The following is a 13,858-nucleotide window of genomic DNA, read 5'->3' as shown; positions in this document are numbered from 1 at the left end:
TTGAATAGAATTGGGTTTGGGTTGCGTTTGGAGTGGTAGCGTATAAATCGTTGTCTGCGGTTTTCGGCGGTGATTGTTTCGATTGACGTCTGTTGAATTGGCCTGTCGTACGTAACTCAATGGATACAAGGCAAGGTTAGTTGTCGTGTCGTCGACTCGCCTCCCCCTGGTCCACTCAGGTCCTCAACAGCTTGGAGTGACATGGAGCATGTACTGGTACATGACCATCTCTCATCGCTTTTTTTGGATGAACCCTTCCTCCCGTCCCCAATGAATTTTGTTTTCAGGGCCCAGGTACCTCAGCCACGCGCTGATCGGCCCTGTCGCTCCAGGTACCGCACCCTGACCGCCCGCCCGCCGCTCGCCCCAGGCTAGGGGACTCCAGGACAGACCACGCCAGGTCACCCCTCCCCTCCTTCCATTCCGACCCCTCCATCCATTGAGACCCCACCCGCCTGTCTTCCTTCCCCTTGAGCTTCCTTCAGTTCCAGTGGTTTTTTCGGCCAGCAAGAGCTATTCACTCCTGTCTGGTTCCAACTCCCGCTTCTTTTTGCTCCTCCATTCTCACCTCTCTCATAGTCTTGAGCAATCATCACCTTTCTCTTCCTCTTCCCTTTTGCCCCATCTCTGTCATAATCTCTTCCTCTCCCTCCCGATCCTCAATTCCAACTTCATTGTCGCAGCCCACTTGAACTTGTGTGCAGTGGTGAGTCTTCCTTTTCCCCGACCATTCGTCAACTCTCGACTTCGAGCCGCAATCAGTCGCAAATCGCAATTGCTTCACTTGAGCCTGGGGATTTGTGCTCATATAAGCCACAACTTTGTTCAGCTAAATCCAATTGCGGTTTCGACTCGCAACTCAGTTGCACGCTTGGGAGACGACACTGGTCATCTTTGAATAAACACCTCCAACCAGCCGCTAACCAGCTCTCTTCGATCAGAATTGATTCAAAAAGGAATAAGCCGACACTCGCCAGCTCATTCCATCTTACCCTTTCTCCGTTCCTCATCAAATCTTCATAATTCAAAATGTCCGCCAAGTCGATTCTCGAGGCCGACGGCAAGGCCATCCTCAACTACCATCTCACCCGCGCCCCCGTTATCAAGGCCAGCCCTCTTCCTGCGCCTACCACTCACAACCCTCCCAGCAGACTCGCCTCGCTGCACTTCCCTGAAGATGCCAACGTTGCCGATATCCTGAACCAGGCTGAGGTCACCTACCCTTGGCTTCTCCAGCCTGACGCCAAGTTCGTCGCCAAGCCCGATCAGCTCATCAAGCGACGAGGAAAGAGCGGTCTTCTGGCCCTGAACAAGTCCTGGCCTGAGGCTAAGGCTTGGGTTGCTGAGCGAGCCGGTAAGGAGCAGCAGGTTGAGCATACCACTGGTGTTTTGAGGCAATTCCTCGTCGAGCCTTTCGTGCCCCATCCCCAAGACACTGAGTACTATATCAACATCAACTCAGTCCGTGATGTAAGTTGCAGACATGTTTCCCTCGTGTATGTGGATTGCCATGGACCGGCAGCTTCCAGAGGCTCTCGAGGTAAAGTCCCCCGAGAAGAACAAGCCAGCTATGAGATCCTTCTGAGAACGAAGGGGCTTGTAGCAACTTGTACTTCTTGGTCGGCTACAAGAGTTGAATTGTGGGCTCGTTCGCACCTACGTCGGCAATCGTTCATTGTACCGAAACGGGCGAACGGATGCCACGATAAAAGGACTCCTCGGAATCAGCCCCTTGTCTTCTCGGTCCCTTCCGACGCCAATCTACATACACCATCCCAACTACCGAAACGATAAGATCGACTTACTAACGCTTCTATCTAGGGCGACTGGATCCTCTTCACTCACGAGGGTGGTGTTGATGTCGGTGATGTCGACGCCAAGGCTGAGAAGCTCTTGATCCCCGTCGATCTTGCTGAGTACCCTTCCAACGAGGAGATTGCTGCCACTCTCCTCAAGAAGGTTCCTCAGGGTGTCCACAACGTCCTCGTTGACTTCATCACCCGCCTATACGCCGTCTACGTCGACTGCCAGTTCACTTACCTCGAGATCAACCCTCTCGTTGTCATCCCCAACGAGGACAAGACCTCTGCCGAAGTCCACTTCCTTGATCTTGCTGCCAAGCTCGACCAGACTGCCGATTTCGAGTGCGGTGTCAAGTGGGCTATTGCTCGATCCCCCGCTGCTCTTGGCCTCACCAACATTGCTCCTTCTGCTGATGGCAAGATCAGCATCGATGCTGGTCCCCCTATGGAGTTCCCTGCTCCCTTCGGTCGTGAACTGACCAAGGAGGAGGCTTACATCGCTGACCTTGATGCTAAGACCGGTGCTTCCCTGAAGCTTACCGTACTGAACGCTAAGGGCCGCATCTGGACACTGGTTGCCGGTGGTGGTGCTTCCGTTGTCTACGCCGATGCCATTGCCTCTGCTGGTTTCGCCGACGAGCTTGCCAACTACGGCGAGTACTCCGGTGCTCCCACTGAGTCTCAAACTTACCACTACGCCCGAACCGTGCTCGACCTTCTCCTCCGCGCTCCTAAGACCGATGAGGGTAAGGTTCTCTTCATTGGTGGTGGTATCGCCAACTTCACCAACGTCGCCAGTACTTTCAAGGGTGTCATCCGAGCGCTGCGCGACTTCGCTCCCAAGCTGGTCGAGCACAAGACCGCCATCTGGGTGCGACGTGCCGGTCCCAACTACCAGGAGGGTCTCAAGAACATGAAGGCCGCTACCCAGGAGCTCGGCCTCGATGCCAAGATCTTTGGCCCTGAGATGCACGTCTCTGGTATTGTGCCCTTGGCTCTCGTTCCAGGTAAGTGGGAGGAGAGCAAGGCGCAGGAGTTCCAGGGTTAAAGGGGTTAAGATAAAAAACTTTACCACGGAGATGGTATAGTATAAAGAGACGACGCAGGTATAAAATGAGATACCTGTACTGAACGAAATTTTGTACTGCAAGATAGACAAACGGGTACCATGTGGTGCGTTGCAATTTCTAAGGCTTGGGACTAATGATGGTCGAACAAGCCGTGTATGGCAGTATTTGAGCTATGACGGAAAGAAAGCTAATAGATCTGATGACACTTATGGATTTGATGAGTTGTTTCGGTGGTTGTTCTAAACAGGAAGTCTTGTGTGATGTCAACGTTGTTACTGTAGCCGATATCAATGCTGCCTATGAACGTATCCCAAGTTTGTTTTTCCTCACGATATACACCCCCCAACGCTGTATCCAAGCCGAGGCATCATGGTTCACAGCATACAATATCGTCTGTATAGTCGACGCCAGAGTAACCATAGCCGTTCAGGACGACGGATCTGTCGAATCTTGGATTACACAACCCTGCAATCCGATTCCTTTTTGGAAATATACCCTCTGTAGCGTCAGTCTCGGGCATTCAACACCAATGACAGCAATTCCACTCTGCTTTTAACACTCTCCTTCCTGTTTGAACTAAACCTGCTTGCTTCGTGTTACCTTGTCCATAGGGAGTTGTCGAGCGCTCAGGCCTTCTTGCGATCTTCGACCATGCATATCTTGTTCGATATGCACAAACAAATCGTCCGAGCAAACGCAGCAAGAACCCGTCTCAGATGACTCTGCTTTCGCCATCCAATAGGCCCGAAATCCGGAGACAGCAAACGGAGGCTGATGGCGTGTCAAACTCCATGCGAAGAAACTGCCGACGTATTGTCATTGACGCAAATCAGATACCATAGGGTCTAGGGGATGCACAACAATGCAAGGACATGACGTGGTACCTTGGCCAAGTGATTCATTCCTCGTCAAACACATTAGTCCGTAAGCACGAGTAAGCATGAGGCTTGCAAACGCGGGACTATTCTCTCCATCAACCTTCAAACAAACACGGCTGTACCTCGAGCTCATAATACGAGCCTGACCCTGTGTTGAATCACACTCGCAATCACTTCCTTTTTCTCAAGTAGAAACCCCCTCTTGCATATCTCTTCGGGTGTTCGTTGCGTCTATGGAACGTACACACTACCCTTGGGCTTGCATCAGTACGGTCTTTGACCTGCTCTTCGCACATCATCGTCTGAAAACCGAATCACCTTGATTATCACATCCATCTGAGAAGCCTCCCGGATCCTTCCTTCAACACAAGATTATCTGGCTCTGTTCAAAGCTCTTGACACTCGCAACTTTGTCCCGTAGACCCATATCAAATCTTTCGGTGTGGGTATCTTACACCGCGTACAACTCTCGAATCCGAAGTTTCGCATTGAATATCACAAGATGCCACCAGATACACACTACGGTGACGATGGTGACAACTACAATTCCGGTTGCTGTATCGAATGTTGTCGTGCTGGCGACTTTGGCACCCATGATGGATGTGGCCCCTGCTACTGCCGGCGCTCTTTCAAACAGGATCACGACCGTACGATCTACATTGGCTGGAGTTTAGGCCAATACTACCCCGGAAAAGACAGGTATGGAGAGCCGTCATCTACTACTGGTGAAGGCAAACCTACATCGTCCGAGAACGGGTTGGGAGGACTGAAGCAAGTATCTGAACAGCAAGCTCAGGAGTCAGGTGAAAACAAGGAGGCTGTCAGAATTAAAACTGACAAGTCTATCAAGACATCAAAGACTTGCCTCAGGAAATCGACAAATAAGCAATATTGAGTGGTCTATGCCTTTGGTCGGCTCGGGATCAATACCGATCGCAGTCTCGTCATAAAAATTAAACATCGTTTCACTTGCAATGGTAGTAATCTCCATTGAGTTATCATTTGAAATTCCATTGGCCAATAATAAACAGTGTATTCGTAGAATAAAGCTCATATCTCTGAGAAGTCTAAAGGATTTCCCAATGAGCCGGCTCAAAAAACACGAGCCTTAGAAGTAGTTGCCAAAACACCAAATGATGCGGGTGTGTGGTATCGTGTACTCTTTGCATCTTTAAGAAATCAAAACCTATCGTAACGTTACCTGTCAAGCATTAATCCTGCACGTCGTCCATTTCTGATATGCGTCCACCTGTTCCAGACAGGTTGCTCATAGTGCAAACATCATGACAGCCAGAGGAAAGGCCATTGCCCAAGCCAGAGGTCGAGTTAGGCCAGCAGCGTCCTCATCATCATCACTGTCCTGGGCGCCTCCACTGCTACCTGAAGAAGTCTTGTTGTCGGAATCGGTACTGTTCTTATCATCTGTAGTCTCGCTACCAGTGTCCGCATCGTTGTTACCAGACGCATTAGACTCGTCGTCCTTGAGCGGGACCACCTTGAGGTTCTTCATAGCACTGCCATCGGCGTTCATAACATCAAGCTTGACATCCCAGTCTGAGATGTCGACAATCTTTCCGCTAGGCTTATTCTTAATACCATTATCAATCAGGTCCTGTGCCTTGGGAGGAACGTCAGGAATGGTGAAGTTGCTGTCGAAATTGCTGTCCTTGATGAGGCTGGACTTGCATTCTGGAGCCTTGGTAGATGAGTTTTTGCCTACGGGGGTTGACTGTACCGACTCCCATTTGATTCTAGCAAACTGGTTCTTGAGGCGGTTGAAGTCGCCCAGGATGCGAACCTTGTCATCGTCAATCTTGACAAGGCCATAGTTGTTTTCCTCCTCAGTATATTCGTATACGACGCCACCAGAAAAGACCGAGCTCATCTGCTTGCCATAGATGGCTTGGGTTTCGTTCCAGTAGCGGGGTGAGGGCTCGATGCAACCATATTCACTGAAAAAGATGGGGACAGCCGATGATTCAAAACCGGCGACGAGGTCGTCGTATGAGGAAGTTTCATAAGTGGCTTCAGGACCACACCATGAGTACGAGTTGAGGGCGAAAAGATCAGCTCGGCTCATGTCATCTTCATCATCGGGATCGGAGCACTGCAGATAGTTCCAGGTGTCCCACAGAACCTCACGGACATCGGCGGCAGAATAACCAATAGGAATCTTCCGCTTCAAGTTGTTCTTGACGTAGTTCTTGAGGTCGCGGGTCAGAGCACGGATATACTGAGGAGCATCTTCAGCTGTCTTCTCGTCGTTGATGACCTCGTTTGCCGCGAAGAAAAGCAGAGTGTTGGGGTAGCTTCCGAAAGCTTCAACAATGGCAAAAGTACGGTTGAGGTAGTCAGCGTGATAGCTCTCCCAGGGTGCCAAAGAGTGCAGGGACTCATGAGGCAAAGGAGAGTTGACGTCAATCATCATATACATGCCAGCCTGAAAGTGACGAGTTAGCAGAGTATTGCAGTACACCAAGGGAATTACCTACAGCGTTAAAGATACTGGCGCACTCATCGTGGTTGACATTGGGGTCAAGGTTGTAGACGCGGATGGCGTTGATACCAAGAATCTGCATGAGAGCAGCATCTCGCATGCACTTATCCTTGTTGCTCAAAGGGTCCTTCCCCGTGGCAGGGTCGTAGCCGGCACTGCCTCCAGGTTGGTAGGCCATACCAACAATCTGGAACTTGTTGCCAGTTTCGGGGTTGACGAAGTCAGTTCCCTGGATCTCCAGAGGAGGAACGGCGCCCACAACCGCAGCCCCAAGGGCCATGAGAGCGGCGTTGATCTAAAGCGCATGTCAATGAGTCTGTGGTGTAACAAGAAGTAATGCGCCATGCACATGTACTTGTGACGCGGGCAGGGAGTACATACAAGCATGGCGATAATGTGATACTAAATCTTTCAATGTGATACTTTCTCCCAAAAAATCGAGACAATGTATGTTGTGCGGTTGCTTGACGTTTCAGAAGGCCAGACAAGATCGAGTCGGTTTACAACAGAGAGTGCGTTTTGCTCCTGTTGTTGACGATGTTGTTGGGAAGAAGAGAGCAAAGGCCAAAGGTGAGCAAGGTGTAGTATTTGCGCCGAGTGAGCCCAGATACACTTGGAAAGAGCGATAACAAGCGAGGGGACCACAGTTTGGTCAATGACGAATGAATTGACGAAGAAAGAAAGAAAGAAAGAATGGAGTTGGAAGAAGGAGCAAAGGTGGAGGAAGAAGAGTAGGAGTAGGAGTGGAAGTGAAAGTGGAAATAGAAGCGGGAAGGTGAATGAACAACTGTCTAGCAGCGCCTGTGCAGTGATGGATCGATCGAATTGCGCCGCCCACTCAGTGGAGGAAGTGAAGGAAGGTCCGTCGAGTGCCACCAGCGGACAGCAAATAGCAAACCAAACAGATATGGGCAGGTGCAATGGCAGGCAGTAATAGCAGGGCAGCTCAATTAAGAAAGAGTACCGAGAGGCCAAGCCAGGATAGAAGGGGGACTTCATCAACACAAGACAACCATCTATGAGATAGGGACGATAGATGAGGTGAGCCTAGACCCAGGCCCGGCTCTGGACCGCTTTCAATCTATTACACCACTATCGGACATCCGGCCATGGCATTTCGGTTTTAGCATATATAAATCAAGTTCCGGCAGAAGCCAAGCTTTGAGCCAAGAGGTGTGGGAGCATGTGTTATACGAGGCTTGTATTTATCTGATAGATGTAAACAAATAGTCTATACCAAATGATAGATGAGTAGACATAGTATTGACTGCAATTTCTGTTTCTCTCTCTCTCTCTCTCTCTCTCTATCTACCTCTCTCTTCAGTCGTTGCTCTTGCCCAAACTGGCAAAATGTACAGAATTACGCTTATTACAGTACCCTGGTTGTCATGGGTCTTTGAGAGTCGGTTGCCAGGGTCAGATATTAGCGACGCTTTTGAGGAGAAGGTACTTGGCAGTAAGAAATTCGCTTTACCGTTTGCAGCTTAAAATCGGTCATTTAGGTCTAGACGATGAGAACGGGGTCTCCAAAACGGATCTACGGGAATGAGTAGACAGAAAACGTTTGACGCTTGCTGTATCAGAAACCCAAACTTGGATATTCTGCAAAAAGAAAGAAACTCAATTGGCGAATCTTTATTCGCCCAAGCCACTTAAACGCCATGTTCAGATCTTGGCTCTGTTGGCCATTCACTGTTGACGAATGACAAAATGACTGCCCGGTTAAAGAGTCCATTACAAGGTCCCACCACGTTTCGTACAGAGAGATCCTTGCAACTCCCATCCACCGCAATCTCGAGTTTCCAAAGTTTGAAATTACAGACAGTTTCTGCAAAGCACGCATTTCTTGGCATCAACACCAGAATGCCATCGTACCAAGCATCGGTGAAGGGCAAGCGATCTTTACTCTGTGCATGACTTGTTCCTAAAGCCATCATGTACCGGGACTTAGTTCAAATAGATCTCGTTGTTTGCAGCTGAGACAATCGAATCAAAGACTTACTATTACAATCGTTACCCGCTGCCATGTACTCCAACAGCCAATAGTGTAACATCGTCTCTTGAGGCTTAACATGTGCAGCAAATGCGACCATTTTCGCGAAAGGATGTCTTGTATCAAAAGACTAGCCTGGCAGCACCTGGCCAAGCCCAACGATTCAGAATATCCCCGTGCTATGAACCAAATTACCTTGACATCTCATGCCACGCTTTGGTATCAAAGTAGTTAGTTGGGCACCGCGCTCAGCCTACTAGTGGTCTGTTCCCCCGGCTCTAGCGTGCTCCCTTTGAATCCCTTCTCTTCTCTACATGATTGTTTTCGATACTGGGTACTTTACGCTCTCTTAAATGAGCATGGGCTATCGTTCCCCACGATGCGGGAACTGCCCCATACCTCTAATGAGTGCTTTATAGTGTAGTGCTCTGAAACTTGGAAGTCGGGATATGTTGACAGGGGTTACAACTCACAAGTTTTTATTTTTGTGGTATACTTCGGTGTTGAACGTCGCTACTCCACGGTTCTAGGTCAACGATAAATTCAAAATTGGCTACGTCACTGTGTCTTATTGCATAAGGTGTTGCCGTAATCAAGCAACTAAATCCGACTGTCAGCGATCGATAAAACCATACAAAGCATACCCCTTGGTGCCGTGTTCCTATCAAATGATTCATGGCCGAGCCTGGGTATGGGTCTCATATAGGATAAGAAGTATTGATGCTTTCATTTGAAAGGCCACGACTGAATCTAACAAACGGTCAATCTTCCACCATCTCCAAAAGCAGCTCATCCCAACAAAACGAAATGATCACTGGAACGCAGTCATATTTCATATTAAATGATACATCACATGTTGGAAGCTCGTGTGCCGGCCAAGTAAATGTTGTTCTTAAACTACCCTATACCACCTGGCGTTCATACTTCAAGATGTGCCTCCATCGTTTTGTTTACATCAGCCATGGGATATTGGGGACACTCATACGCAACTAGAGGCATACTTGGAACGTCTGTTACTACAACTCAACACGCATTCTGAAATCAACATCACGGCGATTACGATACGAGGAAGAATTCCCCCAACCGCATGTGCAACCCATCAAGTACGTCAGAAACTCCAATCGAATTGATACACTATGTAGGCAACGAAACTAACTCCAGATTAGAGTATGGGGTAATCGGTCTTATTAAAGCATAAAAAAAGGCCAGATAGTTCTCCGGGGGTAACACTGAAAGAAAAAGAAGAAAGTCGTGTACAGCTTCGATACGGACTGACTAGCAGACAGTCCCCGAGGTACGTAACCAGGAAACGGGTATCTGGATCTCAACGGACCAGTCCCCATCTCTCATCTGGTTCATACCCCAAGAATGCTACTCTCGTCCTTGCTCGCATGCCGATGTCATCGAAGCGATGTAAGGCCTTCAGGGGTTCACTGTGGTCAAGCCTACCAAGGAACCTCCGAAGAAAGCAATTACTTTTGGGTTGCTCTACATCAGACCGTGAAATATGTGGAGTGTCATAACAAATGCGGGCTATCGAGCTGCCCCGAGACGCCGTCGCTCCATTGCCAGCACAACTTCAAACACAAATTCAGCTTAGTAGCCGTTCATCGTCATTCGTTGCGAGTTTCGGCTGAGCTCGCGGTCGGCGGCAGGGCTGATGGGTCGGCTGCTAGCACCACCGTGAGCACTGCTTTCCTTGAGGGCAAGAAGTTGCTTGGCACGGAAGGTCTCGTAGTGGATCTGAGAGGTGGTCTCGATAAGATCTTGGAGGTGGGTTCGGAGGAGGAAGTCTCGTAGGTAGACGAATTCACAGTGAGTCTCGTCCTCGACGTTGATGACACCCCATCTATTCTGACGACCGCGGACCTGCTTACCGTTGACGATGATCGACTTCTCGGATCCAACAACGGCGAAGGGAACAAGGTTCTACTATACATTAGCATTCGTGCCATCGGTTTCAAGTCAGATATTACAAGCCTACCTTGATCTGGCCGTTCAAAGCACGCTCCTCATCGTCAAACTCGTCGTTGTCGTAGGGGTACATCTTGAGGTTGTGGAAGGCAAACTCCTCCTTGATGCGCTCCTTGAACTCCTGGCGCTCCTCAACAGTCAGGGTGTCGGCCTTGGCAATGACAGGCACCACGTTGACGACGTCGGAAAGCTTCTTCAGGACAACAATATCGATGGGCTTGAGAGAGTGGCCTGATGGCTGAATGAAGAAGAGACAGCAGTGGATACGTGTATCCTGGATGTAGCGCTCTCGCTGTGCAGTGAGCTCCTTGCGCAAGTACGCGGAGTGCTGATCCTTGATGTACTTGACGATGGGGTCCCAACAGCGGTCGTTGTTGACAAGGTCACCGTAGCCGGGGGTATCAACAATGTTGAGTCGAAGTCGGACACCGTTCTCCTCAATGTTGTGAGAAACGGCCTGGATCTCTGTGGTCTGGCGGATGGGCTCGTCGGGTTGGAAGCGACCCTTGGAGTCGATCAGGTGAGAAGCGAAGATGGTGTTGATGAGCGTCGACTTGCCCATACCAGTCTGGCCTACAATGCGCAAAACAAATCAGCACATAAACGTAATTGTAGACACAGACAGCCGGATCATTATCACACCACGGTGAGGCTAAATTGATGTAGGAGTTGTGCAGGTTCGGTACTTACCAACGCAGATAACGTTGAATTGGAAACCACGCTTCAAGAGCTTCTTCTCAATCTGAGAAGTGATGCTGTCGAAACCGACATGGCTCTCGGGGTAAATAGTGTTGGGAGGAGCGGCGGCCATCTTGAATAATTCGGCGACACTTGTTAAATTAAGCAGGTAGATAAGAGTTGAAGCTTGGGAACGTCAAAAGATATTCCAAGAAAGAAAGAAGGACTGAACTCGAAGCAACAAAGGACAAGTCGAGCACACACAAAGTCAAAGTGACGCCTGAAGATGTAGCGAAGCTGAGAAGTTGGAGGTTTAGGAGAGGCTTGAACACGACGAGATGCTAGGGGGAACTTTTCGGGCACTGGGCTGCTACTCCTGCCACCTTAGCAAACAATTTCCGTACTGGAAGGGAGGTGTCAGGGAGCAGGGAGTAGTCCAGGGTCCGAAAGAAAGGGGGAAAGCGCGTTTGGAGCTCTTCATTGGTTGAAACGGGTCAGTGCGTAGGATAGCTGATGATTGGCCCGCCGGTACTTTGGGGAAAGGACCAGGCCATCAGACTTTTGACGGTCGATTGAAGCCTTGCGCATTTTGATCATCGCGACTCTAATTCGAGTTCAACATCCGACCGACCGATCAATTTGTCTTTGTCAGACAAAGGCCGCTTGCGAACCTAAAGCCCGGGATCGATCAATTCGCTTTGACTCGATTCAATTTCTCGGCCTGCGATTGTCTTTCAATTTGACTTCGCCTGCACCGCCATATTTAATATATCGCCATCCCAATACAACCTGCACCTCTTCCTCAAGATGGCTGCCGCTCTCCTCCCCCGACTCTCTTCTGCGCCCCTACTCTCAGCGGTCTCTTTCCGACAGTTCACCCAGAAGCTCTTTCCGACATTGTCGATTGCGATCCCCGGTGTCTCTTTAAACCTCCCCACCATTGACGATATCTGGGAATCTGTGCTACGAGCTGTACCCAAGAACAAAGTCTCTCACTCAAGGAAGCGACACAGGCAAATGGCAGGCAAGGCGCTCAAGGATCAAAACGGCCTGTGTAAGTGTCCTGGATGTGGTCAGCCCAAGCGTACACATCGGTTATGCCAACATTGTCTTGAAGGTATGTTGTTGGGTTGTCTCTACCATTATCATGGACAATAAGACCTAACAGAGTATAGAAATGAAGCAAATGTGGCGACAGGATTACCCCAATAACAGGCCAGAATAAAAGAGGCAATGGAATTGATGATTTACTGTAACAAGAGTGTATAGTCACCATGGGATCATGCATACCACGGGCGTTTTGGCTCGTTTGAGCCTTGTAGGATTATGAACAATAAAAAAAAAGTTTATACCAGACATTCCTCTCTGATTGTCGTTGAATGTTTCAAGGTGTACGTCTCGAAGGACATTGTGATACGGTAGAATGCCGTGCCTCGGATTTTCTTTAAATGCAATGCTGCCTGTAATGTGTCCTCCATCTAACACTCGTTCTATTTATTCTTAGCATTGAGCAAAATGTCATGGGTGTGCTTCTCTCCCACGGTTTTGGACCTCTGCCTAGATGACCCTTTGATGCCCCACCAAGCTTTTGAATTCGCAACTCACCCCCGTCAAGTACTTTCATTCATACACAACGTCATAGTAAAAGTGAGGAAAACACACTCTTTGAATTGAGGAGGGAGTTATGGTAAGAAACTATAGAGACGATTCACAATATCAGAAACAGTAACTAATTTCAACAGTCGAAACAATACTTGACCACGCATACCGTGGATAATGGTGAGCATTACCTCCCCGCCGCGGGGTGATGAGACGCAGCCCTTGCCTTGAAGCACCAACTTACTGAGAGCGCATAGCCCACATCACCGACATCTTCTCTATTGCTACCACACCCAAAGCTGTGATATCAGGCAGTGGCTCTTCCACACTGCACATTCACGACACCACTGATCCTTCATTCCCGCTTAAGCAGTCCATTTCAGATGCGCACAAGCTCGGATGCCACCATGTGTGCGCTTCACGGAACGGCAACGTTGCAGCTAGTGCCGGTTTTGGAGGCGAAGTGAAGACTTGGAAGGTCAACAATGACACTGGTGAATGGAGTCTTAGTGGTGAGATTGCAGGGGCTTCATCAAAGCCTGGCGAGGCTTGGGCGTTGGCACTGAGTGAAGACGGCTCCTACCTTGCTACCACAACAAATGACGGACGAATCAACGTGTGGGATATTGTTGACGAAAAGAAATCCAAGATTCGAGAGTACGAGACCGGAAGTGCTGGATCAGGCAGCTTTGGCATGTCTGTGGACTTGAGCCGGGATGGCAAATTTACCGCTAGTGGGCATCAGAACGGATCTGTCTACATCTTCAACAACGACACAGGACGAGTCTTGTACTCGCTCTCTGGTAAGTGACTTCGACTGATCTATATCATTTCTTTGCTGACACAACCCTCAAGGTCTTGCGAAGCCTGTGCGATCAGTTGCCTTTTCTCCAGGCAATACCCGACTTGCTGCAGCAGGAGATGCTGGCATCATCGCAATTTACGACATGAAGCACGGAGAGCATATCGGGAACATGACTGGCCACTCTTCATGGATCACGTCTCTTGACTGGAGCGACACTGGAGAATATCTTTTGAGTGGATCCATGGATGGAAAGGTCAAAGTCTGGTCAATTGAACGCACCACCTGCGTTGCGACACACAGCGAGACGGACAAGGCCCTCTGGTCTGTGAAATGGCTGCCAAAGACTGTCAGAAGTGAAATGTTTTGCACGGCCGGTGCAAACAGAAGCCTCTCATTTTACCGGGAGGCCACTGGCGGCTGATGATGTCATATAATCATGCGTTTCATGAGCGACGAGCTTAAATATAAAACCAATAGATGGAACTCGAATTGACTGTGACAGCAAGGCATTCAAGCAGGCCTGTGAACAATTGTCTACGTTGCGATTCATCAGGTAACATAA

At 49.3% G+C, this 13,858-nt stretch overlaps 5 protein-coding genes across 5 annotated transcripts; 3 read left to right on the top strand and 2 right to left on the bottom strand.

The window, feature by feature from the left end:
* Positions 1 to 1,029: 1,029 nt before the first annotated feature.
* Positions 1,030 to 2,850, top strand: FSST1_011679 (uncharacterized protein; the record flags this gene model as incomplete). Its single annotated transcript, XM_083234833.1, has 2 exons — positions 1,030 to 1,470; positions 1,822 to 2,850. 2 exons carry the CDS (start codon positions 1,030 to 1,032, stop codon positions 2,848 to 2,850), a joined length of 1,470 nt encoding a protein of 489 aa, XP_083081375.1.
* Positions 2,851 to 4,252: 1,402 nt separating this feature from the next.
* Positions 4,253 to 4,645, top strand: FSST1_011678 (uncharacterized protein; the record flags this gene model as incomplete). Its single annotated transcript, XM_083234832.1, has 1 exon — positions 4,253 to 4,645. The coding sequence occupies one exon, from the start codon at positions 4,253 to 4,255 to the stop codon at positions 4,643 to 4,645; it is 393 nt and encodes a 130-aa protein (XP_083081374.1).
* A 372-nt stretch (positions 4,646 to 5,017) lies between these two features.
* Positions 5,018 to 6,527, bottom strand: FSST1_011677 (Glucanosyltransferase-domain-containing protein; the record flags this gene model as incomplete). Its single annotated transcript, XM_083234831.1, has 2 exons — positions 5,018 to 6,190; positions 6,243 to 6,527. The coding sequence occupies 2 exons, from the start codon at positions 6,525 to 6,527 to the stop codon at positions 5,018 to 5,020; spliced, it is 1,458 nt and encodes a 485-aa protein (XP_083081373.1).
* Positions 6,528 to 9,836: 3,309 nt separating this feature from the next.
* On the bottom strand, positions 9,837 to 11,025 carry FSST1_011676 (septin CDC10; the record flags this gene model as incomplete). Its single annotated transcript, XM_083234830.1, has 3 exons — positions 9,837 to 10,169; positions 10,225 to 10,787; positions 10,905 to 11,025. The coding sequence occupies 3 exons, from the start codon at positions 11,023 to 11,025 to the stop codon at positions 9,837 to 9,839; spliced, it is 1,017 nt and encodes a 338-aa protein (XP_083081372.1).
* A 674-nt stretch (positions 11,026 to 11,699) lies between these two features.
* Positions 11,700 to 13,717, top strand: FSST1_011675 (WD40-repeat-containing domain protein; the record flags this gene model as incomplete). Its single annotated transcript, XM_083234829.1, has 3 exons — positions 11,700 to 12,009; positions 12,749 to 13,294; positions 13,347 to 13,717. 3 exons carry the CDS (start codon positions 11,700 to 11,702, stop codon positions 13,715 to 13,717), a joined length of 1,227 nt encoding a protein of 408 aa, XP_083081371.1.
* Between the last annotated feature and the right edge of the window lie 141 nt (positions 13,718 to 13,858).

Source organism: Fusarium sambucinum, chromosome III, assembly GCF_050947815.1.
Source record: "Fusarium sambucinum isolate potato_lamoka chromosome III, whole genome shotgun sequence".
Lineage (NCBI taxonomy): Eukaryota > Fungi > Ascomycota > Sordariomycetes > Hypocreales > Nectriaceae > Fusarium > Fusarium sambucinum.
The sequence above is the reverse complement of the archived record's forward strand: the minus strand, read 5'-3'. Positions and strand labels throughout refer to the sequence as shown.